Source organism: Bacillus rossius, chromosome 10 (genome assembly GCF_032445375.1).
Source record: "Bacillus rossius redtenbacheri isolate Brsri chromosome 10, Brsri_v3, whole genome shotgun sequence".
NCBI classification, from domain to species: Eukaryota; Metazoa; Arthropoda; class Insecta; order Phasmatodea; family Bacillidae; genus Bacillus; species Bacillus rossius.
Window position 1 is genome coordinate 5,588,979 of NC_086337.1, and position 26,428 is coordinate 5,615,406.

The window sequence follows — 26,428 nt, forward strand, 5'->3', positions numbered from 1 at the left end:
GATACCACTTTTCACCGATTCCACTGATAGCGATTCTTATGGGCCGATACTGCCGATACTCGATACCGATACTAACCAAAGAAATGTTTGTGTTATGAAAGGATATTTTACTTATAAAGTATTTTTTAATTTCATATTATAATGACAGAGTACCATCAAACGGTCAAAACACTTACTAACATGCATCTTAAAATAATAATAAAACACACACAAATACTTTTTTTTCAGCCAACATGTTTAAGCATTGCCCCACCTTGTGATATTTTTACATGGCAGAAAACGCATGTAGCCTTGCATCTTCATTTGATTGAAGAGTGAAGTATTTCCAAACTTCACTTCTCTTCCCAGCCATATCATCACACTCAGAAAAATCTTTAAAATATCACTTTAGGTTTATATTTTAACAATTCAAGCTAACGTAAATACTAAAATTGTAAACAAACACAACAACATAACATCAGCAAAGCCATAGATATATAAATAACATGGAGATGGGGCAAGCTACTCAGACGTTCTTCAGCAACTGTTTCTATGATCGCGAGTGCTGTAAACGTGATCGCGAGTGCAATTTACTTTATCGCGAGCATTGGTAAACGTAAGGTGAGGCTGTCTTTGCTCTACAGTTGGCAATGAATATTTTTTTATTTATGTATTCAGTTTTTGTTCAGTGGATTCCATATGGAATTAAGGGCTCTGGGATATAGAACAAGTCAAGTCAATTTTATACAGATAATACTTATATACATACATACTGCATAAGTGCAATTATTAAACATTATAGAGTACATAGGTACATAATAAATGGTATAAACTCAAGTTTAGGACATATATACATTTATAGTATGCACGTCTCTATGGTTCTCGGGCTCCATTGTATTTTTAAAACAATCAAAATGACTGATTTTCTTTAAAACAGTAGCGCTGTGGGAAGGAAACTTAGGGTAAGAGTGCATAAATTACAAAATTAGGTAATTATTTTAAAAATTAGTTTTGACTTACAAAAAAACCCGTTGCGTGAAATAATATTCCTTATTGATTTTTTCTAACAAAAACAATATACAGTAAATTCCCTTTATTAAGTACTTGAGGGGACCACTACTTAATGGAGGTGTACTATTTATTGGGTTCATCCAGAAGAAATGTTACAATTTGTCACTTTGCGCCAATTTTAACAACCTGATGGCTTTTTTATTGTAGGCCTAATTACTACATTATTATTTCTAGTAGTGAACTAATGACATAAATTTAAAAAAAAGTTAAATTTCAAGTTTTAACAGCACAATTAAAAAAAATTGAAATCCTGGACGACCTTTTGTTACAGTTGAATTAGACATGCCAAATGCACTGACATGCATTGGAACAGTACCAGTCCATGAGAAATAATTGGCAGAATTTGCATTTTGTGTGTACTTTTTCCCTAATAGCTCGACATATTCAAACCCAATTATAAAATAATATTCAACTGTTCAACATACAGAACCTACAGTTTTTTCATATAGTCAAGAATTTTTGTTTAAACTTTCCTTTGAGAAATGTCTTTCATAACTTTGCAATGCTGATACCCACACGCTTTTGGGTACCTACTCATAACTTCTACGGTTAGGCCTACCTACATAAATGCTGCCGTAATACACTAAATATAAAAATATAAACTGGTTATACACGTTGTCACGTCGCCATTAAACAAGCTTCACGAAACGTCACAAAATGTTCACTAGCGTCGGAAACTGTGTGCCACTAGATCTGTTAAATAAATGTTGTATACGTATTACATTTGTGTACGATTACGAAAGATGTCAATCTGAAATGATGTTTACAAACAAATAATGGGTTAGGTCATCGTAACAGAAAACAAACGGTAACAAAAAACACATTAGTAGTCGTTGGCCATCGTATAATCCACGTTTTATGTACCTATCCAGATATGGCCGCCATCGGCCAATATCCATTGCTACAAATTCAAACGTGAAAATACGCATTTTGTAGGATAATTATTATCAAATCTTTTTTTTCTTAATTGAAAAAGTTAAGCGTTTTATTTATAACTCTTGATTATTCCGCATGAATGTTATGTTGCTACACCAATCACACAAAAAACGGACATTTTTTTATACGAATGAAATTTCTATCCGCACGGTTACCAGCACTGCTACTGCCATTTTACTCAACGAAATAAAGAAAACGTCTGTAAACAATTTCCACAAGACCTGTTGTTAAACTAAGCTATAGAATTGTGAATGAAATGAGAAAATGTTTAATATTTTGTGTATTAATATTGGCAAAAAGATATGTATTAACGAGAAATAACAGTCCAGGGCTTTGAAAAATGTACGTTATATATTTATTATGCCTATTAATTTGCATGGCGTTTCAAGAGACCGGCGGCTTTATACGTTATACTGGATTGTACGTTAACAAGAGGGACATACTAGAGAGAATTTGCTGTAACACAGTTTAAGAACTTGGACTGAGGTATCGGCGCGAAGTATAGGCAAATATTTTACAGATGCTGCCGATGCCGATACTCTGAATATCGGCCGATACTTAAGAATTGGAATCGGCATTGGCCCAGCCCTAATTAAAAACTGGCCTTTCCCGATTGACTCTGTAACACCCAGCTCATTGTCCGATCGCTGTGGGTAGCATGGATGTACATTTCATCTACATAAACAGTTGAACGACCATCATTTCGAAACTTGCGCATATCTTGTAGGAAACGCCCCCTCCATGCTGCTATTTCAGGCTTCTTAATCACAATCCTTCTCCTTGACTGACACTTCGTCCAACGGAATCCCAGTCTCTTTAACAGTTTTCTCAAAAATTCTTTACTGCAGTCCAAAACAGCATTATCTCGCAAAGCCGTATTTAATTTATTTAAAGTTGGGACAGTTTTCCTGACAGTGTAAAATTCATGAATTTTTCTCCTCACCACACCACATGTAAAATCGTCGACTTCTAACCGTTTTTTTTTTCCATTCTTTTTTTGGCCAGTAGGTGTTGAAAAGTTCAGACCAAATTTACTTTTTACTTTTCCCTCAGCCAAAATCCTTTTTACCGTTGATTCAGACACACCCGTCGCAGCACTTGTCGCTTCAGTAACATTGTATTTTAAACCGTACAGCAACTTCTTTTCTTTCAGATGCGTCGCAACGTTGTATACAATTTCACGCGCCTGTCCTCGCAAGGGTCATCCTGGAATAAGGTTCGACTTAATTCCCGAGGTTGATGGGATAGGCTCGCTTGTTGTACCGTGTAACCCAGGTCCCGGCATGACGCGCTGACGCAATCCTCACGCAGCCGAGTGAAGCGCGGAACTGACCCCCTCCACTTCCCCTGGCGACTATCACGTGACGGTAGTGTGCGTCACGCCACGAATTGGGGTCTGCGCAAGTTCACAAGTATCTTGCCGTACTATAACTGCATCATTTATTTTTAAGGAAAGTTGATTTTGATAACCTTCTCTCATAATTTTTACATATTGACCAAAATATTTAGGGTTATGATTTATTTTGTAATTAACATTTAGAAACCAAACTTTTTTTATCGTACGCAAAGAGAAGTTTACGATAATGAGAGAACATAGCATAATAATGTGGGTTCCCGTTGTGTTTATATAATTTATGAAAATGTTTTTTTGTATTTCAATGTCATTATAAGTAATTTGGGAAACCAATGTGGATAGCATGATGTCTTCTTCATAGTAATTTATTGGTATGTAAGAATTAATTTAGACTCGAATAGTAGAGGTAAGATAGTCCACCGTGCTGTTAACATCATAAATATTATAAATACCTGATCAATCACGCTCTTTAATGGCATATAAGCTAAGGAAATCACCAGTCCTGTAATTTCTGAAAGGAGATGGAATTTTTTCTTCATTAAATAATAAATCTAATTTGCTGTGTACAATTTTTTTTTAGACGCCAAAAACATTGCAGGTTAGCCAATCTGAGGTTCGACGTTTCCCGCGTTGATGACATAAAGACGAAACGAAGGTGCTTCATATGAAGCATTTATATAGATTTAAACATCATATATCATATAGCATGTATAGCTATAAAATGAAACAAAGTTACCAAGCCTTACCTTCTTGCGCTCTTCCTTCCTCACGGGGATGATGTCTTCGTCGGAAACTGGTCCCAGCGGTTTATGCTCGCCCGCGTCACAGCCTTCTCCCACGTCCATCATCTCCGCGTCTCTCGCAGACACAGCACCGTTCTTCGCTGACCTCAGCTCATTATTAGCAGCTATCTTCAGCTCCCTTTGCTTCGACCTGTGCTTTTCCAAGTCCGATATCACTTCCTCCGTCCTTGAGAAGTCGTATAGTCGTTTTCGGAGCTTCAGCTGCAATTCTTTCGTTAGGGAATTAACAACACCAGATGAAACATCCATCCCCTCAACAATTTTTTTAATATTTTTTCCATCTTCAGTCAAATGCTGTGACCCAAACCTAAAAAGAAAAAAGAAAATATTTCATTCACTGTCATTTTCCGTGGATTACCACATCACATTTAAATCAAAACAAAATTTTTAAAGTTTGGTACGAAACAAAACATTTTGAAATCTTCCTACTTTAAGTTATTTTCAGTTTTGACTTTCCCTCACTTTTTAGACTGTGTTGGTAGTGTGCCTATCTGTGTATGTATATAGAGCGGGGAGACAGAAAATTCTCGTTCGTGGTTGTTCGCGAATCGGGACTTTTAACATTTCGAGCGGGGAGCTGGAAAAAATTCTCTCGGCAATCGAGGCCTCTGCGGCCGGGAAAAATGCCCGCGCTCGGTTGTTGTGTGCACCCATTGCAAGGCCCATTTTGGGTTATATAGGGGGTATCTGCTTGTTCTGTGGCCAGAGGAAGTCACAAGGCACTTCCCTGCCCTGGGCGAACCAGGAAACCAATCTGATCCTTTATCATTGAAGATACCTTTTTATTTGAAAGTAAACAAAGTGATTTCAAAGTGAACAATGTATTTGTGCTGTAACAACACATATTTCTGTGCTTTTATATTTGCATGAACACATTTTTCTCAATTTAGTTCTAATTAGGATTGTGTAAGTGTCCTCTTTTGGCTGGATGGTGTAGTAAGTTAACCGGAGGGGACGGGGAGAAGTAGGGATTAAATAGCGGAAAGTTTGAGATCATATTGGGAGGGATTCTGTATCTTCACACTCGTTAATTAGGTATTGCCTTAGTCCAGGAAGTCGTAAGGTGCACACAAATACTACTCCATGCTTGTTCGGTTGATTTATCAGTAGGGGAAGGTGGTGTTCCTTTGACCAGTTGTACCTTTAACTACTCAATGTTCTTATGTGTTATACAGGAAAATTTCATGAGTTGGTACTGTTAGTCTTTACTTCTACCACCAGGAGTAATGTAGTCTGTTTTCCATTTAGAAAGAAGCTCATGTGTTTTTGTAAAATTAATAATATCTTTTTGAATCCATAAAAGTATTTTTTTAATGCTATTATTTGCTATTATTTAATTTATATTTATGTTAGAACAATTTTAAATATACCAGAATATGTGGTTATCATTCTAGATAAAAATGTGTATAATAATAAATATGTGAACCTAACCCCAAAATGAGCATGATTTTTTTTTATTGAAAACTGAGATACTGTTGTACCTTTGACCAGTATAGACCATCGTACCATTGAACGGTCAAAGGTACAACTGATGAAGCCATATTTCTCTACAATTAATGTTTTATAATTTTTCAGGTGACTGAACAAGATGCCTAGAAGCAAACTAGGCATTAAAAGGAAGAAGATAAATAAGGATTACTTGGAAATTGCAGTAAGCTTAATTCGTAAGCAAAAAATGACAATGGGTGAAGCGGCAAAACATTTTGATCTAAGGAAACAAACTTATTTTTCACTTGAAGAAAAGTAAGGAATGTGAGAATGAACAATATAAATATTTACCGAAGAAAGAAGAAACCTAGGCGAGTGTTCAGTGATGAAGAAGAGCTTCTTCTTGTACAGATTGCCATCTGTTACACTATGTCAAGGACAAGTCTATACAAGGTATTGTGAAACTTTCTGAAGAAGATTTGAATCTTTTGACATTAAGATGTGAATCCACTGTTTGCCTTCACCATGAAAGTGTGTTTTTAAAGAAGTATGAATTTTACAAAAGGTGTGTTGTGATCCTTTCAAAAGACATAAAACCATTATTAAAAGAGCAATTCGTGTTTTAACTGTACAACAGAGTGTTACGATGTGGCAGTGTAGGTAAATAAGATTAAATACATAAATACTACCATTGACATTACACACTGCTGTAACAGTGGATCTTTTAGTTTCACAAGGACATGAGGAATGAATAGAAACAAGGTGTGATTCCATCTGAATATAATTACTCTATATTTATTTTAAATAATGAAACTTATAACAGTTGAATGAGAGACAAATATATAAGAGGAATTAAAATGTGTTAAAATATAATTTCAATTACATAATTAAAAAGCTCTTGGATATGTTAAAATTACAGGCCGGCCATAATTAGATTATTAAAGGTTTCATTTAATATAAATAAACCAAATCAATTTAAAAAAATACAGAGGCACAAACAATCCCAATGTAAGCTCTTAAAGTCCAGAACGAAAGTTTTATATAGTTCTTATCTCTTCAAATGTAGTAATTTAAATGTTATTCCAAAGGTTCATAAATATTGTAGGACCGGAGGTCTGATGCTCGCTGGCCGGACTCCAGCAGTCAACATGGCGTCAGGGCGCCTGTTTGTTGAAGAGGGAGTGTGCGAAAATACGGCTAGGTCCGCATCCGGCTCTTGGACCTGTCTGACAGGGAAGGTAGCTTCTAGAATCTGAAGCGTAGCACGTCCAGATCTGAAGATTGCGGAATCGCGGGAGTCGCGAGCGTTTCCATAATTTCAAAAAAAATTATAAAAAAAATAACTGCTATGCTGTATACAGACGGACTAAACTACTTAAATGAATTTATAGGGATAGCATCCCTTGTCTAACCGACTACATCTTCGGTTACGGACGGACAGAAGTCTTGCTGTGCGTCTCGCCGATCCGCCGATAATCTAATGCAGTCCGTCTGGAATCGCGATACGAAGTGTCCCCGGAAGGGCCGCGTCTCTAATTAAAAGGAATAGCTCAATCAAAAGGTAGGGGGGAGACTTTGGCGTCCGGACCGAAAGGTTCCGAAGATGCCCGAAGGGGCGGGGCGGGAACAAAACACAATTGAGTGGTTAACTCGAACTTCACGCGATCACAGCGCTGTCTAGAGGGCATCTCCGAAAACAACTGCAAATCGACTCTAGCCAGGTCGAGGTGGTGATGCCTGTGTTCTTATGCTGTAGCCAGTGCTGCGCTCTGGCGGCCTAACTGAGAGGGGGAATGGAAGTACTCATCTCAAGCGCCTAGGGAGCGCTGGGGGCCTCTCTGTCAGCCATGAGGCGGTTAGTTCTAAAGGAGCTCGTTAGATGGTGTGGGTGTCTCCAAATCCAACCGCAGTTCTGGCGGCTGAACGGCCTTGACTCAGGCCACTCACCCTGCTGGGTTCATGAACTGTCAATGACACTCGCTAGGGGGGTGGGGTAAGAGGGGGGACTAAACAACACCACTCGGCATGGGAAAACGCGTCCTAACGTGACTTTCTATGAGTGAATCAGAGACGTATGCGTGACGGGAAGAGCTGGTCTAAGCTGGTCTCTGAGAAGTGGTAACAACTTGTCCAGAGCTGTCGTCCAGAGCTGTCGTCCAGAGCTGTTGTGTGCAAATTTAGTCATGCAGGGAAATAAAGTTACAGGCCCCGGGCGTGACTGCAAGCAGGAGAAACGTCATCCTGGCTGCTAACGTCTTCATTAGACTTGCAAAAGATCAGATTGGCCCCTGAGAAAAGGTGTAGAAAAGTAGAGTACACCAGCCTAACAAAGTGTAAATCACCCTTTTGTAACCAAATTATATAGAAAATAAAATTTCCAAAAATAATTTAAAATTATAACAACAATTAAAAAACGTGCCGAAATACCTAATTGCCGGCACAAGAGTAGAATCATCTTATCAAAAGGGTAAAAGGTTGAACCTGGTCAGAAACTTTGTGCGTTTTGCAGTAATAAACTTTTAAAAGATAAAGAAGCTGACAAGGTTGAAAGTAATGATCACGAGAATGGACAAACAAAGGATATAGGACTAACATTTAGAGATGAACTAAACCAACTTCAAAAAAATACTGTAATTGACGAGCTAAATTCTTCCTTTCATGAAATTGGATGTTCACCAATGAAATTACATGCACTTGGTCATTATAGCAAATCACGTTATGCTAAAGAAAAGCTACAAAAAGTTCATGAAAAAGTAAAATCAAAAATTGAAACTGTTCTTGAAGTTGATCTACCAGAAGAAAAAAACTTGTTGGAAAAAAGTATGTTGCAGAACAGTGAAGACATGGATAAACTAGTGAACATTATTAAAAAGGAAATTATAGGTGCATCAAGAAAAAAACACATTCAAATGTTGACAGTACCAGATTCTCTGTTGTGGTCAAGAAAAAAAAATAAAATAAACTTTTAACACATCTGATTATTCTGTTCGTAAGGCTCAACAAGTGTTTAAAGACAAGGGTTTTTTAGGCGAACCAGACCCTAAGCAAGGGAAACAGCTAAGCCTTGAAATTATTGATTTAGTGAAACAATTTTATCAGAGTGATGAACATTGTAGAATTCTGCCAGGGATGAAGGATGTCGTGAGTATAGGAAAAAGGTTTATGAGAGAAAGCGTTTGATTTTGTGTAATCTTTCTGAGCTATACTCAAGTTTTAAATGGGAGCATCCTCTTTTGAAAATAGGTTTTTCAAAATTCTGTTTCTTGAGACCTAAATGGTGCGTTTTAGCTGCCTCTAGTGGCACACACTTAGTATGCGTGTGCACAATACACCAGAATGTTATTTTATTGATTCATGGAGCCAGTATAGAGGAAGATTACAAAGAACTGATATTGCTCATGGTTTGTGAAGGAGCAACAAGAGAATGTATGTTAAGGCATTGTGACAAATGTTCATCAAAAGAAAACCTTGTCCATTTTTTACAGACAAAATTTGAAGAACATGACAATGAAGACGGTATTGAGTTCAGTCAGTGGGTTTCCTCAGATCGAACTGAAATGATAAGGTGTTCCAGCTCTGTTATTGAATTTATAGAAACATTAGTTGAAAAACTAAACAAATTAATACCTCATTCTTACATTGCCAAATCACAAGCATCTACTTTTAAAATTTTAAAGGAAACAGCTCTTTCCAATGTAGCTGTAATTTCAATGGACTTTAGTGAAAATTCAGATTCATGCACTATTCATCCTGTAATCATTCACTGCAAGGATGCAACTGGCAAAAAGCTTGTTCTACCTTTTTGCATCATATCTGATGACCTCAAACATGATGTTAAGTATGGTGTCAGAAATCCAAAAAACTATGACTGCCTTTTTGAAAGAGAACCACCCACACATTAAAGAGATTCATTACTTTAGTGATGGGTGTGCAGCACAATATAAAAATAAATACAACTTTGTAAACCTGTGTCTACATGAGAGAGATTTTTACTGAGAGCTCAGTGGTCATTTTTTGCGACCAGCCATGGCAAAACGGAATGTGATGGTATAGGGGGTATTACTGTAAAATGCATAGCTCGGAGGGAAAGTCTTAAACGACCTCTGGAAAAACAAATTATAACAGTGGCTGAACTGTTTGACTTCTGCAAGACCAAAATTGAAAATATCAGTTTCCATTTTATTACTAAAGAAGCAGTTAAATTGACTCGTCTTGCTATGGAAAGTCACTTTAAAGATGTTCAAACTCTTCCAGGGACAAGATCATTACACAACTTTCAGCCACAAAATGATTCACAAACAATTGAGGCTCGAAGAATTAGCAAGGATAAAAAGCTGCTATTGTTTTTAATTTATTTAGCATTCAGCAAAACTATCTCGTGAAATTATAAGTTTTGTACCCTGGATGTTTTATTGCTTGTGTTTATGACAGCTTCTGGTACTTTGGCATGGTGAATGAGATAAATGCTGAACAAAAAGATGTCACGATACAGTTTCTTCATCCCCGCGGACCATCACCATCCTTTTTTTGGCCCAAGAAAGAAGATACTTGTGCTGTGCCCATTCCTCATATTATTGCTATGGTGGAACCGCCAGAAACAATGACTGGAAGAACCTATCAGTTTTCACAAGAATGTATGACAAATATCCAATAAAAATTTGACAATCTAGAAGAATTTTGAAGTACAATGACCTAACAGTGTTACAACCGCAAGAACTGTAAGCCTTAATAACATAGGAGTGTTGCATGTGTAAGTAAACACACTAATGTTTTATGTAGTGTAATTTAATAATTATATTGTAACGGCCGAAAATACTGTTGGATACCAGGAAAAGCTTTTTTTGTTTTTTAATAGCTAGCCAGACGATCAGGAACAGCGGGACATGATGAGGAAATGACAAACGCAGCAGGAAACATTGAAGGACAGGTGAAGCGAGAGTCGGGGAATGTTTGCTAACGCTAGCATAACACGGCGCGACCTTGGTCACAGCGCAGCGAAACTCAGTCATAGGCACAGGGAAGGAGGGGGAGTGTGTAATGACGTCAGAAGCGGCGCCGAAGCGGAACAGTTTATGTTATTAACAAACGCAAACAGGGTCAGGACGGGCTTCATATACCGGGATATTTTATTCGAGAAGGAAGAGTCACAGAGTCAGTGGGAAGCCATGCTACTCCGCTGCCGAGACGACGATTGGTGAGTGATCAGCCACGATGCGACGATGGTTCAATACAAGACAGCAGCACAAAGGCCTTAGGCCCATGTAGCTGGTAATAGTTGGTATCTCTCTCTCTCATTTCAAAAACTAAGAATATGCATTTTAACAATCATAATTAATTATTAATAATTTAAAGTAAACCGTCACGTAACTTGGGATAAATTAGTCTGCCACAGTTGGCAGTAAGAGAAAGACACACGCGAATCACGAGACAAATGAGGTTAAGAATAAGCTCTAGGAAATGGCCGACAGCACGGTTTATTTATTAACGACAGTATCCCTGATAGGAACGACTATGGTTCAGTAATTATGTGTTAGTAATAGAATGTTATAAATTGTAATTATAAAGACAGAAAGTAGAGACTTGATACATGTGTTGAATAAACTGTTAGTTGAAACTGCGGAAATAAACATGTTCTTGTGGAAACGTTCACCATTAACCTCTTTATTTAAAATGTTTTGCAAATAGGGACTCGTCACCCTACCTTAAGGACTGTTTAAGTAAAAACACGAGTGGTGGAACCGCCCCCAGAACCTGATACTCATGACAGGGCCGTCACGATATCAGGAACACATATGATCCCGGTAGATTCACTTCCATTCCCTTTCCCCATTATCCTTCGCGATTCATTTCATTATCATCATTTCACGTACATATTCCCTTCATTTCCATCTTTACGGTCGACACCGATAAGAGTAAGTCAACGGCCGTAACAATATTTAAATTGAACTGCAATCTCATTACTGAGGTCAGTTCTGTTCGTATTTGTGAGTGTAAAGGGAACAGGCTGATGTCATGGCAGGAATGCAGGATTTGACAGCATGGGAAACAGGAAGCAGCAAAGTAATTTATTTTATAAAAAGGTGTGTGGGATACCAAAAGGAAAATATGGTATTTTAATCATCTGTATATAATTTAGAAACACAGGCAGGCAGGCAAATAGCGGCCAAAGCAGCTTTTTAAACAAAATGAAATAATTAACTCATTTTAGTGTTTTGAAGTGAAAAAAATTATCAAAGCAGTAAAAAAACCATGAATCTTACTGTTTAATGTGGTAGAAGATATCTTTTAGAACAAAAACAAAACAGAGATTTCATGATTATCCTTTTCCCTTTATGAGATTTATCATTTTCCGTAAAACTCTACAGTTTGTTTCGATAATCATAAAAATTACACTTTGTGATTTTTTTATGGTTCCAAATAAACACTTAGTAGTTTTGTTCATTTTTTATATTATTCCTGCTACATTGATCCAAACTTAAAAGTTTTCAGACAAAATGGTTAGTAAATAAAAAAAAATATGAATTTTTTTCCATCGGACAACAAATTCAGTTAACGGCGGCCAGATTATTAAAATGCCAATAATCCATAAATTTTAAGGGGCTGTAAAATCTAAACCATTAGAGATAGAGCAAAACAAATTGGTATGGTTACTTACATCAATGAATAGAACCACCATGCCAAGTTTCGTCAAAATCTGAGACAGTGGGTGTCATGGTGTGGTTGAACTGACATGGAATGACCCAACTGCCACCCGTCACGATAAACTCTTTCATAGTGAGGTTTCGGCTCCCAGGAGAAACTTTCTGACTCGGGTCAGTAACCATCCATGGTCATCCACCCGTATACGGCGAGACTCAACGAGGTTCATATACTAACACTTAGCTACTCCTTGCTGCTCCCTCTATCACAATGTACACACACACCCCATACAATATACTGTATAGTGTGAATCTGTTGTACAATGATGTAACCATTATGATTCTAATTCCTCATATAAAATCATATAAAATAAATAAACCTATATGTCATCTTTAATTAACCTTAAAACTCATCATAAGTCATGTTAAATATATTATACCATAATTAATGAAAACATAATGTAAAAGAATGTAAAGATGGAAAATTTGTTTAGGAATGAAAATAATGAAAGGATTCATGAACTGTGTCGTAATGACAGAAAGATCACGCCAATGCTACAGGCAACATCCTTACACACGTAGCAAGAGTAACTACAGTTTCTACATTCAAGGTAAATTCACTTACGTCAGATCAAACAAGTTCAGCAAGTTTTGGAAGATGCAGCAGTGAAAATGCATGTGCGAAGCAGATAGGACGAGCGTACCGGCACGTGAGGCCGCGGGGGCAGCTGCCGCGGACACTGTAGAGGTAGCAGGTGGGGGCGATGTCCCTCGGCTTGGCGCGCAGGAAGGCCGCCACGTCGTGCTGACACGCACACTTGCTGTTGGCACACTGCGGCCACGGCTGGTCCTGCCCCACGTCCACCAGGCTGGGACACAGCCGGCCCTCCCGGTCCTCCTTGAAGGGCAGCGGGCGGGCCTTGTTCTGGCCTGCACACACCCTCCTTCAGCACTACACACACTACCGCTTCTGCAAATATTCAAACTAATTTAGAAATTTTAATTCCATACGACATGATAATGCACTGATGCTGCGCTTGATCCTGCAAGTTGAAGAGACCACCCAGCATTATCGGCACACGTGTTTTCCATCCTTCCCTCCCCTCCCTTGTTTCTACCCCCAGCACATGTGCCATATGTGTTTGTGTGAGTGTCTGAGGTTGTCTGCTTTGTGTCTTGTTTGTCTGGACGGCTTCCAGGGAGCATCTACTATTTTTCACATAAGTTAAACACGGAATAAGAGCCCAAGCACTATAAATAACGTTAACAAATTGATTTTCATAAAAACTTCATTGATACAATAAACAAAAGAGGAAATATTATAATTACATTATACTTCATTACAAGGAAGCAGAAGTAAATCAATTTTATAAAATTGGGAATTAACTGCGCAGAGGTTCCATTACATAAGCCATAAGCCAAAAATGAAAGCAAATTATTAATTACAAGGGTAGAGTGGTCAGGGGGGAGTGGTCAGGGAGGAGTGGTCAGGTAGGAGTGGTCAGGGAGGAGTGGTCAGGGAGGAGTGGTCAGGGAGGAGTAGTCAGGGAGGAGTGTTCCAAGGAAGAGTGGTCAGGGAGGAGTGGTCAGGGAGGAGTGTTCCAAGGAAGAGTGGTCAGGGAGGAGTGGTCAGGGAGGAGTGTTCCAAGGAGGAGTGATCAGGGAGGAGTGGTCAGGGAGGAGTGTTCCAAGGAAGAGTGGTCAGGGAGGAGTGGTCAGGGAGGAGTGTTCCAAGGAAGAGTGGTCAGGGAGGAGTGGTCAGGGAGGAGTGTTCCAAGGAAGAGTGGTCAGGGAGGAGTGGTCAGGGAGGAGTGTTCCAAGGAAGAGTGGTCAGGTAGGAGTGGTCAGGTAGGAGTGGTCAGGGAGGAGTGGTCAGGTAGGAGTGGTCAGGGAGGAGTGGTCAGGGAGGAATGGTCAGGATGGTGTGGTCAGGGAGGAGTGGTCCAGGGAGGAGTGGTCAGGGAGGAGTGTTCCAAGGAGGAGTGATCAGGGAGGAGTGGTCAGGGAGGAGTGTTCCAAGGAAGAGTGGTCAGGGAGGAGTGGTCAGGGAGGAGTGTTCCAAGGAGGAGTGATCAGGGAGGAGTGGTCAGGGAGGAGTGTTCCAAGGAAGAGTGGTCAGGGAGGAGTGGTCAGGGAGGAGTGTTCCAAGGAAGAGTGGTCAGGTAGGAGTGGTCCAGGGAGGAGTGGTCAGGGAGGAGTGTTCCAAGGAGGAGTGATAAGGGAGGAGTGGTCAGGGAGGAGTGGTCAGGATGGTGTGGTCAGGGAGGAGTGTTCCAAGGAAGAGTGCTCAGGGAGGAGTGGTCCAGGGAGGAGTGGTCAGGGAGGAGTGGTCAGGGAGGAGTGTTCCAAGGAGGAGTGATCAGGGAGGAGTGGTCAGGGAGGAGTGTTCCAAGGAAGAGTGGTCAGGGAGGAGTGGTCAGGGAGGAGTGTTCCAAGGAAGAGTGGTCAGGTAGGAGTGGTCAGGTAGGAGTGGTCAGGGAGGAGTGGTCAATTAGGAGTGGTCAGGGAGGAGTGGTCAGGGAGGAGTGGTCAGGATGGTGTGGTCAGGTAGGAGTGGTCAGGGAGGAGTGGTCAGGGAGGAGTGGTCAGGGAGGAGTGGTCAAGGAGGAGTGTTCCAAGGAGGAGTGATCAGGGAGGAGTGGTCAGGGAGGAGTGTTCCAAGGAAGAGTGGTCAGGGAAGAGTGGTCAGGGAGGAGTGGTCAGGGAGGAGTGTTCCAAGGAAGAGTGGTCAGGTAGGAGTGGTCAGGTAGGAGTGGTCAGGGAGGAGTGGTCAGGTAGGAGTGGTCAGGGAGGAGTGGTCAGGGAGGAGTGGTCAGGATGGTGTGGTCAGGTAGGAGTGGTCAGGGAGGAGTGGTCAGGGAGGAGTGGTCAGGGAGGAGTAGTCAGGGAGGAGTGTTCCAAGGAAGAGTGGTCAGGGAGGAGTGGTCAGGGAGGAGTGTTCCAAGGAAGAGTGGTCAGGGAGGAGTGGTCAGGGAGGAGTGTTCCAAGGAGGAGTGATCAGGGAGGAGTGGTCAGGGAGGAGTGTTCCAAGGAGGAGTGATAAGGGAGGAGTGGTCAGGGAGGAGTGTTCCAAGGAAGAGTGGTCAGGTAGGAGTGGTCAGGGAGGAGTGGTCAGGTAGGTGTGGTCAGGGAGGAGTGGTCAGGATGGTGTGGTCAGGGAAGAGTGCTCAGGGAGGAGTGGTCCAGGGAGGAGTGGTCCAAGGAGGAGTGATAAGGGAGGAGTGGTCAGGGAGGAGTGGTCAGGATGGTGTAGTCAGGGAGGAGTGTTCCAAGGAAGAGTGCTCAAGGAGGAGTGGTCCAGGGAGGAGTGGTCAGGGAGGAGTGGTCAGGGAGGAGTGGTCAGGGAGGAGTGTTCCAAGGAAGAGTGGTCAGGGAGGAGTGGTCAGGGAGGAGTGTTCCAAGGAAGAGTGGTCAGGTAGGAGTGGTCAGGTAGGAGTGGTCAGGGAGGAGTGGTCAGGTAGGAGTGGTCAGGGAGGAGTGGTCAGGGAGGAGTGGTCAGGATGGTGTGGTCAGGTAGGAGTGGTCAGGGAGGAGTGGTCAGGGAGGAGTGGTCAGGGAGGAGTAGTCAGGGAGGAGTGTTCCAAGGAAGAGTGGTCAGGGAGGAGTGGTCAGGGAGGAGTGTTCCAAGGAAGAGTGGTCAGGGAGGAGTGGTCAGGGAGGAGTGTTCCAAGGAGGAGTGATCAGGGAGGAGTGGTCAGGGAGGAGTGGTCAGGGAGGAGTGTTCCAAGGAAGAGTGGTCAGGGAGGAGTGGTCAGGGAGGAGTGTTCCAAGGAAGAGTGGTCAGGGAGGAGTGGTCAGGGAGGAGTGGTCAGGGAGGAGTGGTCAGGTAGGAGTGGTCAGGGAGGAGTGGTCCAAGGAGGAGTGATAAGGGAGGAGTGGTCAGGGAGGAGTGGTCAGGATGGTGTAGTCAGGGAGGAGTGTTCCAAGGAAGAGTGCTCAAGGAGGAGTGGTCCAGGGAGGAGTGGTCAGGGAGGAGTGGTCAGGGAGGAGTGGTCAGGGAGGAGTGTTCCAAGGAAGAGTGGTCAGGGAGGAGTGGTCAGGGAGGAGTGTTCCAAGGAAGAGTGGTCAGGTAGGAGTGGTCAGGTAGGAGTGGTCAGGGAGGAGTGGTCAGGTAGGAGTGGTCAGGGAGGAGTGGTCAGGGAGGAGTGGTCAGGATGGTGTGGTCAGGTAGGAGTGGTCAGGGAGGAGTGGTCAGGGAGGAGTGGTCAGGGAGGAGTAGTCAGGGAGGAGTGTTCCAAGGAAGAGTGGTCAGGGAGGAGTGGTCAGGGAGGAGTGTTCCAAGGAAGAGTGGTCAGGGAGGAGTGGTCAGGGAGGAGTGTTCCAAGGAGGAGTGATCAGGGAGGAGTGGTCAGGGAGGAGTGGTCAGGGAGGAGTGTTCCAAGGAAGAGTGGTCAGGGAGGAGTGGTCAGGGAGGTGTGTTCCAAGGAAGAGTGGTCAGGGAGGAGTGGTCAGGGAGGAGTGGTCAGGGAGGAGTGGTCAGGTAGGAGTGGTCAGGGAGAAGTGGTCAGGTAGGAGTGGTCAGGGAGGAGTGCTCAGGGAAGAGTGGTCAGGGAGGAGTAGTCAGGGAGGAGTGTTCCAAGTAAGAGTGGTCAGGGAGGAGAGGTCAGGGAGGAGTGTTCCAAGGAGGAGTGATAAGGGAGGAGTGGTCAGGGAGGAGTGTTCCAAGGAAGAGTGGTCAGGTAGGAGTGGTCAGGGAGGAGTGGTCAGGTAGGTGTGGTCAGGGAGGAGTGGTCAGGATGGTGTGGTCAGGGAAGAGTGCTCAGGGAGGAGTGGTCCAGGGAGGAGTGGTCCAGGGAGGAGTGGTCAGGGAGGAGTGGTCAGGGAGGAGTGGTCAGGATGGTGTGGTCAGGGAAGAGTGCTCAGGGAGGAGTGGTCCAGGGAGGAGTGGTCCAGGGAGGAGTGGTCAGGGAGGAGTGGTCAGGAAGGAGTGGTCAGGGAGGAGTGCTCAGGGAGGAGTAGTCAGGGAGGAGTAGTCAGGGAGGAGTGTTCCAAGGAAGAATAATCAGGGAGGAGTGGTCAGGGAGGTGTGGTCAGGGAGGAGTGTTCCAAGGAAGAGTAATCAGGGAGGAGTGGTCAGGTAGGAGTGGTCAGGTAGGAGTGGTCAGGGAGGAGTGGTCAGGTAGGAGTGGTCAGGGAGGAGTGGTCAGGGAGGAGTGGTCAGGATGGTGTGGTCAGGGAAGAGTGCTCAGGGAGGAGTGGTCCAGGGAGGAGTGGTCAGGGAGGAGTGGTCAGGGAGGAGTGGTCAGGGAGGAGTGGTCAGGGAGGAGTAGTCAGGGAGGAGTAGTCAGGGAGGAGTGTTCCAAGGAGGAGTGCTCAGGGAGGAGTGGTCAGGGAGGAGTGGTCAGGGAGGAGTAGTCAGGGAGGAGTGGTCAGGGAGGAGTAGTCAGGGAGGAGTGTTCCAAGGAGGAGTGGTCAGGGAGGAGTGGTCAGGGAGGAGTAGTCAGGGAGGAGTGCTCAGGGAGGAGTGGTCAGGGAGGAGTGGTCAGGGAGGAGTAGTCAGGGAGGAGTAGTCAGGGAGGAGTAGTCAGGGAGGAGTAGTCAGGGAGGAGTGTTCCAAGGAGGAGTGCTCAGGGAGGAGTGGTCAGGGAGGAGTGGTCAGGGAGGAGTAGTCAGGGAGGAGTGGTCAGGAAGGAGTAGTCAGGGAGGAGTGTTCCAAGGAGGAGTAGTCAGGGAGGAGTGGTCAGGGAGGAGTAGTCAGGTAGGAGTGCTCAGGGAGGAGTGGTCAGGGAGGAGTGGTCAGGGAAGAGTGGTCAGGGAGGAGTGGTCAGGGAGGAGTGTTCCAAGGAAAGGTGCTCAGGGAGGAGCGGTCCAGGGAGGAGTGGTCAGGGAGGAGTGGTCAGGGAGGAGTGGTCAGGAAGGAGTAGTCAGGGAGGAGTAGTCAGGGAGGAGTGTTCCAAGGAGGAGTGCTCAGGGAGGAGTGGTCAGGGAGGAGTAGTCAGGGAGGAGTGTTCCAAGGAAGAGTGGTCAGGTAGGAGTGGTCAGGGAGGAGTGGTCAGGTAGGAGTGGTCAAAGAGGAGTGTTCCAAGGAGGAGTGATCAGGGAGGAGTGGTCAGGGAGGAATGTTCCAAGGAAGAGTGGTCAGGTAGGAGTGGTCAGGGAGGAGTGGTCAGGTAAGAGTGGTCAGGGAGGAGTGCTCAGGGAGGAGTGGTCAGGGAGGAGTGTTCCAAGGAAGAGTGGTCAGGGAGGAGTGGTCAGGAAGGAGTGGTCAGGTAGGAGTGGTCAGGGAGGAGTGCTCAGGGAGGAGTAGTCAGGGAGGAGTGTTCCAAGGAGGAGTGCTCAGGGAGGAGTGGTCAGGGAGGAGTAGTCAGGGAGGAGTGTTCCAAGGAAGAGTGGTCAGGTAGGAGTGGTCAGGGAGGAGTGGTCAGGGAGGAGTAGTCAGGTAAGAGTGGTCAGGGAGGAGTAGTCAGGGAGGAGTGTTCCAAGGAAGAGTGGTCAGGTAGGAGTGGTCAGGGAGGAGTGGTCAGGTAGGAGTGGTCAGGGAGGAGTAGTCAGGGAGGAGTGTTCCAAGGAAGAGTGGTCAGGGAGGAGTGTTCCAAGGAAGAGTGGTCAGGGAGGAGTGGTCAGGAAGGAGTGGTCAGGTAGGAGTGGTCAGGGAGGAGTGGTCAGGTAGGAGTGGTCAGGGAGGAGTGTTCCATGGAAGAGTGGTCAGGGAGGAGTGGTCAGGAAGGAGTGGTCAGGTAGGAGTGGTCAGGGAGGAGTGCTCAGGGAGGAGTGGTCAGGGAGGAGTAGTCAGGTAAGAGTGGTCAGGTAAGAGTGGTCAGGGAAGAGTGCTCAGGGAGGAGTGGTCAGGGAGGAGTGTTCCAAGGACGAGTGGTCAGGTAGGAGTGGTCAGGGAGGAGTGCTCAGGGAGGAGTGGTCAGGGAGGAGTAGTCAGGGAGGAGTGGTCAGGGGGGAGTGGTCAGGGATGAGTGTTCCAAGGAAGAGTGGTCAGGTAGGAGTGGTCAGGGAGGAGTGGTCAGGTAGGAGTGGTCAGGGAGGAGTGTTCCAAGGAGGAGTGATCAGGGAGGAGTGGTCAGGGAGGAGTGTTCCAAGGAAGAGTGGTCAGGGAGGAGTGGTCAGGGAGGAGTGGTCAGGTAAGAGTGGTCAGGGAGGAGTGCTCAGGGAGGAGTGGTCAGGGAGGAGTAGTCAGGTAAGAGTGGTCAGGTAAGAGTGGTCAGGGAGGAGTGCTCAGGGAGGAGTGGTCAGTGAGGAGTGTTCCAGAGAAGAGTGGTCAGGGAGGAGTGGTCAGGAAGGAGTGGTCAGGTAGGAGTGGTCAGGGAAGAGTGCTCAGGGAGGAGTGGTCAGGGAGGAGTAGTCAGGGAGGAGTGTTCCAAGGAAGAGTGGTCAGGTAGGAGTGGTCAGGGAGGAGTGCTCAGGGAGGAGTGGTCAGGGAGGAGTAGTCAGGATGGAGTGTTCCAAGGAAGAGTGGTCAGGTAGGAGTGGTCACGGAGGAGTGGTCAGGTAAGAGTGGTCAGGGAGGAGTGCTCAGGGAGGAGTGGTCAGGTAGGAGTGGTCAGGGAGGAGTGGTCAGGTAAGAGTGGTCAGGGAGGAGTGCTCAGGGAGGAGTGGTCAGGGAGGAGTGTTCCAAGGAAGAGTGGTCAGGGAGGAGTGGTCAGGAAGGAGTGGTCAGGTAGGAGTGGTCAGGGAGGAGTGCTCAGGGAGGAGTGGTCAGGGAGGAGTAGTCAGGGAGGAGTGGTCAGGTAAGAGTGGTCAGGTAAGAGTGGTCAGGGAGGAGTGCTCAGGGAGGAGTGGTCAGGGAGGAGTGTTCCAAGGAAGAGTGGTCAGGGAGGAGTGGTCAGGAAGGAGTGGTCAGGTAGGAGAGGTCAGGGAGGAGTGTTCCAAGGAGGAGTGATCAGGGAGGAGTGGTCAGGGAGGAGTAGTCAGGGAGGAGTGTTCCAAGGAGGAGTGGTCAGGTAGGAGTGGTCAGGGAGGAGTGGTCAGGGAGGAGTGGTCAGGATGGTGTGGTCAGGGAAGAGTGCTCAGGGAGGAGTGGTCAGGGAGAAGTAGTCAGGTAAGAGTGGTCAGGTAAGAGTGGTCAGGGAGGAGTGCTCAGGGAGGAGTGCTCAGGGAGGAGTGGTCAGGGAGGAGTAGTAAGGGAGGAGTGGTCAGGGAGGAGTAGTCAGGGAGGAGTGTTCCAAGGAAGAGTGGTCAGGTAGGAGTGGTCAGGGAGGAGTGGTCAGGGAGGAGTGGTCAGGTAAGTGTGGTCAGGGAGGAGTAGTCAGGGAGGAGTGTTCCAAGGAAGAGTGGTCAGGTAGGAGTGGTCAGGGAGGAGTGGTCAGGGAGGAGTGTTCCAAGGAAGAGTGGTCAGGTAGGAGTGGTCAGGGAGGAGTGGTCAGGAAGGAGTGGTCAGGGAGGAGTGCTTAGGGAGGAGTGGTCAGGGAGGAGTAGTCAGGGAGGAGTGTTCCAAGGAAGAGTGGTCAGGTAGGAGTGGTCAGGGAGGAGTGGTCAGGGAGGAGTGGTCAGGTAAGAGTGGTCAGGGAGGAGTAGTCAGGGAGGAGTGTTCCAAGGAAGAGTGGTCAGGTAGGAGTGGTCAGGGAGGAGTGGTCAGGGAGGAGTGTTCCAAGGAAGAGTGGTCAGGTAGGAGTGGTCAGGGAGGAGTGGTCAGGGAGGAGTGGTCAGGGAGGAGTGGTCAGGTAAGAGTGGTCAGGGAGGAGTGGTCAGGGAGGAGTGGTCAGGTAAGAGTGGTCAGGGAGGAGTAGTCAGGGAGGAGTGGTCAGGTAAGAGTGGTCAGGGAGGAGTGGTCAGGGAGGAGTGGTCAGGGAGGAGTGGTCAGGTAAGAGTGGTCAGGTAAGAGTGGTCAGGGAGGAGTGGTCAGGGAGGAGTGGTCAGGGAGGAGTGGTCAGGTAAGAGTGGTCAGGGAGGAGTGGTCAGGGAGGAGTGGTCAGGTAAGAGTGGTCAGGGAGGAGTAGTCAGGGAGGAGTGTTCCAAGGAAGAGTGGTCAGGTAGGAGTGGTCAGGGAGGAGTGGTCAGAGAGGAGTGTTCCAAGGAAGAGTGGTCAGGGAGGAGTGGTCAGAGAGGAGTGTTCCAAGGAAGAGTGGTCAGGTAGGAGTGGTCAGGGAGGAGTGGTCAGGGAGGAGTGGTCAGGGAGGAGTGCTCAGGGAGGAGTGGTCAGGGAGGAGTAGTCAGGGAGGAGTGTTCCAAGGAAGAGTGGTCAGGTAGGAGTGGTCAGGGAGGAGTGGTCAGGGAGGAGTGGTCAGGTAAGAGTGGTCAGGGAGGAGTAGTCAGGGAGGAGTGTTCCAAGGAAGAGTGGTCAGGTAGGAGTGGTCAGGGAGGAGTGGTCAGGGAGGAGTGTTCCAAGGAAGAGTGGTCAGGTAGGAGTGGTCAGGGAGGAGTGGTCAGGGAGGAGTGGTCAGGGAGGAGTGCTCAGGGAGGAGTGGTCAGGGAGGAGTAGTCAGGGAGGAGTGTTCCAAGGAAGAGTGGTCAGGTAGGAGTGGTCAGGGAGGAGTGGTCAGGGAGGAGTGGTCAGGGAGGAGTGTTCCAAGGAAGAGTGGTCAGGGAGGAGTGGTCAGGGAGGAGTAGTCAGGGAGGAGTGTTCCAAGGAAGAGTGGTCAGGTAGGAGTGGTCAGGATGGTGTGGTCAGGGAAGAGTGCTCAGGGAGGAGTGGTCAGGGAGGAGTAGTCAGGGAGGAGTGGTCAGGGAGGAGTAGTCAGGGAGGAGTGTTCCAAGGAAGAGTGGTCAGGTAGGAGTGGTCAGGGAGGAGTGGTCAGGGAGGAGTGGTCAGGGAGGAGTGTTCCAAGGAGGAGTGCTCAGGGAGGAGTGGTCAGGGAGGAGTAGTCAGGGAGGAGTGTTCCAAGGAAGAGTGGTCAGGTAGGAGTGGTCAGGATGGTGTGGTCAGGGAAGAGTGCTCAGGGAGAAGTGGTCAGGGAGGAGTAGTCAGGGAGGAGTGGTCAGGGAGGAGTGTTCCAAGGAGGAGTGCTCAGGGAGGAGTGGTCAGGGAGGAGTAGTCAGGGAGGAGTGTTCCAAGGAAGAGTGGTCAGGTAGGAGTGGTCAGGATGGTGTGGTCAGGGAAGAGTGCTCAGGGAGGAGTGGTCAGGGAGGAGTAGTCAGGGAGGAGTGGTCAGGGAGGAGTGTTCCAAGGAGGAGTGCTCAGGGAGGAGTGGTCAGTGAGGAGTGGTCAGGATGGTGTGGTCAGGGAAGAGTGCTCAGGGAGGAGTGGTCAGGGAGAAGTAGTCAGGTTTGAGTGGTCAGGTAGGAGTGGTCAGGGAGGAGTAGTCAGGGAGGAGTGTTCCAAGGAAGAGTGGTCAGGGAGGAGTGGTCAGGGAGGTGTGTTCCAAGGAGAATGCTCAGGGAGGAGTGGTCAGGGAGGAGTAGTCAGGGAGGAGTGTTCCAAGGAAGAGTGGTCAGGTAGGAGTGGTCAGGATGGTGTGGTCAGGGAAGAGTGCTCAGGGAGGAGTGGTCAGGGAGGAGTAGTCAGGGAGGAGTGGTCAGGGAGGAGTGTTCCAAGGATAAGTGCTCAGGGAGGAGTGGTCAGGGAGGAGTAGTCAGGGAGGAGTGTTCCAAGGAAGAGTGGTCAGGTAGGAGTGGTCAGGGAGGAGTGGTCAGGGAGGAGTGGTCAGGATGGTGTGGTCAGGGAGGAGTGGTCAGGGAGGAGTGGTCAGGATGGTGTGGTCAGGGAAGAGTGCTCAGGGAGGAGTGGTCAGGGAGGAGTAGTCAGGTAAGAGTGGTCAGGTAAGAGTGGTCAGGGAGGAGTGCTCAGGGAGGAGTGGTCAGGGAGGAGTGTTCCAAGGAAGAGTGGTCAGGGAGGAGTGGTCAGGAAGGAGTGGTCAGGTAGGAGTGGTCAGGGAGGAGTGCTCAGGGAGGAGTGGTCAGGGTGGAGTAGTCAGGGAGGAGTGTTCCAAGGAAGAGTGGTCAAGTAGGAGTGGTCAGGGAGGAGTGCTCAGGGAGGAGTGGTCAGGGAGGAGTAGTCAGGGAGGAGTGTTCCAAGGAAGAGTGGTCAGGTAGGAGTGGTCAGGGAGGAGTGGTCAGGTAGGAGTGGTCAGGGATGAGTGTTCCAAGGAGGAGTGATCAGGGAGGAGTGGTCAGGGAGGAGTGTTCCAAGGAAGAGTGGTCAGGTAGGAGTGGTCAGGGAGGAGTGGTCAGGTAAGAGTGGTCAGGGAGGAGTGCTCAGGGAGGAGTGGTCAGGGAGGAGTGCTCAGGGAGGAGTGGTCAGGGAGGAGTGGTCAGGAAGGAGTGGTCAGGTAGGAGTGGTCAGGGAGGAGTGCTCAGGGAGGAGTGGTCAGGGAGGAGTAGTCAGGGAGGAGTGGTCAGGTAAGAGTGGTCAGGTAAGAGTGGTCAGGGAGGAGTGCTCAGGGAGGAGTGGTCAGGGAGGAGTGCTCAGGGAGGAGTGGTCAGGGAGGAGTGTTCCAAGGAAGAGTGGTCAGGGAGGCGTGGTCAGGAAGGAGTGGTCAGGTAGGAGTGGTCAGGGAGGAGTGTTCCAAGGAGGAGTGATCAGGGAGGAGTGGTCAGGGAGGAGTAGTCAGGGAGGAGTGTTCCAAGGAGGAGTGGTCAGGTAGGAGTGGTCAGGGAGGAGTGGTCAGGGAGGAGTGGTCAGGATGGTGTGGTCAGGGAAGAGTGCTCAGGGAGGAGTGGTCAGGGAGGAGTAGTCAGGTAAGAGTGGTCAGGTAAGAGTGGTCAGGGAGGAGTGCTCAGGGAGGAGTGGTCAGGGAGGAGTGTTCCAAGGAAGAGTGGTCAGGGAGGAGTGGTCAGGAAGGAGTGGTCAGGTAGGAGTGGTCAGGGAGGAGTGCTCAGGGAGGAGTGGTCAGGGAGGAGTAGTCAGGGAGGAGTGGTCAGGTAAGAGTGGTCAGGTAAGAGTGGTCAGGGAGGAGTGCTCAGGGAGGAGTGGTCAGGGAGGAGTGTTCCAAGGAAGAGTGGTCAGGGAGGAGTGGTCAGGAAGGAGTGGTCAGGTAGGAGTGGTCAGGGAGGAGTGCTCAGGGAGGAGTGGTCAGGGAGGAGTAGTCAGGGAGGCGTGTTCCAAGGAAGAGTGGTCAGGGAGGAGTGGTCAGGGAGGAGTGTTCCAAGGAAGAGTGGTCAGGTAGGAGTGGTCAGGGAGGAGTGGTCAGGGAGGAGTGGTCAGGTAAGTGTGGTCAGGGAGGAGTAGTCAGGGAGGAGTGTTCCAAGGAAGAGTGGTCAGGTAGGAGTGGTCAGGGAGGAGTGGTCAGGGAGGAGTGTTCCAAGGAAGAGTGGTCAGGGAGGAGTGGTCAGGAAGGAGTGGTCAGGTAGGAGTGGTCAGGGAGGAGTGCTCAGGGAGGAGTGGTCAGGGAGGAGTAGTCAGGGAGGAGTGGTCAGGTAAGAGTGGTCAGGTAAGAGTGGTCAGGGAGGAGTAGTCAGGGAGGAGTGTTCCAAGGAAGAGTGGTCAGGTAGGAGTGGTCAGGGAGGAGTGGTCAGGGAGGAGTGTTCCAAGGAAGAGTGGCCAGGTAGGAGTGGTCAGGGAGGAGTGGTCAGGGAGGAGTGGTCAGGGAGGAGTGGTCAGGTAAGAGTGGTCAGGGAGGAGTGGTCAGGGAGGAGTGGTCAGGTAAGAGTGGTCAGGGAGGAGTAGTCAGGGAGGAGTGGTCAGGTAAGAGTGGTCAGGGAGGAGTGGTCAGGGAGGAGTGGTCAGGGAGGAGTGGTCAGGTAAGAGTGGTCAGGGAGGAGTGGTCAGGGAAGAGTGGTCAGGTAAGAGTGGTCAGGGAGGAGTGGTCAGGGAGGAGTGGTCAGGTAAGAGTGGTCAGGGAGGAGTAGTCAGGGAGGAGTGTTCCAAGGAAGAGTGGTCAGGTAGGAGTGGTCAGGGAGGAGTGGTCAGAGAGGAGTGTTCCAAGGAAGAGTGGTCAGGGAGGAGTGGTCAGAGAGGAGTGTTCCAAGGAAGAGTGGTCAGGTAGGAGTGGTCAGGGAGGAGTGGTCAGGGAGGAGTGGTCAGGGAGGAGTGCTCAGGGAGGAGTGGTCAGGGAGGAGTAGTCAGGGAGGAGTGTTCCAAGGAAGAGTGGTCAGGTAGGAGTGGTCAGGGAGGAGTGGTCAGGGAGGAGTGGTCAGGTAAGAGTGGTCAGGGAGGAGTAGTCAGGGAGGAGTGTTCCAAGGAAGAGTGGTCAGGTAGGAGTGGTCAGGGAGGAGTGGTCAGGGAGGAGTGTTCCAAGGAAGAGTGGTCAGGTAGGAGTGGTCAGGGAGGAGTGGTCAGGGAGGAGTGGTCAGGGAGGAGTGCTCAGGGAGGAGTGGTCAGGGAGGAGTAGTCAGGGAGGAGTGTTCCAAGGAAGAGTGGTCAGGTAGGAGTGGTCAGGGAGGAGTGGTCAGGGAGGAGTGGTCAGGGAGGAGTGTTCCAAGGAAGAGTGGTCAGGGAGGAGTGGTCAGGGAGGAGTAGTCAGGGAGGAGTGTTCCAAGGAAGAGTGGTCAGGTAGGAGTGGTCAGGATGGTGTGGTCAGGGAAGAGTGCTCAGGGAGGAGTGGTCAGGGAGGAGTAGTCAGGGAGGAGTGGTCAGGGAGGAGTAGTCAGGGAGGAGTGTTCCAAGGAAGAGTGGTCAGGTAGGAGTGGTCAGGGAGGAGTGGTCAGGGAGGAGTGGTCAGGGATGAGTGTTCCAAGGAGGAGTGCTCAGGGAGGAGTGGTCAGGGAGGAGTAGTCAGGGAGGAGTGTTCCAAGGAAGAGTGGTCAGGTAGGAGTGGTCAGGATGGTGTGGTCAGGGAAGAGTGCTCAGGGAGGAGTGGTCAGGGAGGAGTAGTCAGGGAGGAGTGGTCAGGGAGGAGTGTTCCAAGGAGGAGTGCTCAGGGAGGAGTGGTCAGGGAGGAGTAGTCAGGGAGGAGTGTTCCAAGGAAGAGTGGTCAGGTAGGAGTGGTCAGGATGGTGTGGTCAGGGAAGAGTGCTCAGGGAGGAGTGGTCAGGGAGGAGTAGTCAGGGAGGAGTGGTCAGGGAGGAGTGTTCCAAGGAGGAGTGCTCAGGGAGGAGTGGTCAGTGAGGAGTGGTCAGGATGGTGTGGTCAGGGAAGAGTGCTCAGGGAGGAGTGGTCAGGGAGAAGTAGTCAGGTTTGAGTGGTCAGGTAGGAGTGGTCAGGGAGGAGTAGTCAGGGAGGAGTGTTCCAAGGAAGAGTGGTCAGGAAGGAGTGGTCAGGGAGGTGTGTTCCAAGGAGGAGTGCTCAGGGAGGAGTGGTCAGGGAGGAGTAGTCAGGGAGGAGTGTTCCAAGGAAGAGTGGTCAGGTAGGAGTGGTCAGGATGGTGTGGTCAGGGAAGAGTGCTCAGGGAGGAGTGGTCAGGGAGGAGTAGTCAGGGAGGAGTGGTCAGGGAGGAGTGTTCCAAGGATAAGTG

At 47.9% G+C, this 26,428-nt stretch overlaps 1 protein-coding gene across 1 annotated transcript in view; it reads right to left on the reverse strand.

Moving 5' to 3' along the window:
• The window catches only part of LOC134535740 (tRNA-dihydrouridine(47) synthase [NAD(P)(+)]-like), a 122,598-nt gene that overhangs the window by 49,351 nt on the left and 46,819 nt on the right, over nucleotides 1-26,428 (reverse strand). The window contains exons 3-4 of the mRNA XM_063374973.1: nucleotides 12,914-13,139; nucleotides 4,087-4,450 (exon numbers count right to left, since the gene is read on the reverse strand). Of these exons, the coding sequence (XP_063231043.1) occupies nucleotides 4,087-4,450; nucleotides 12,914-13,139 (590 nt within the window). The remainder of the gene's footprint in view (nucleotides 1-4,086; nucleotides 4,451-12,913; nucleotides 13,140-26,428) is intronic.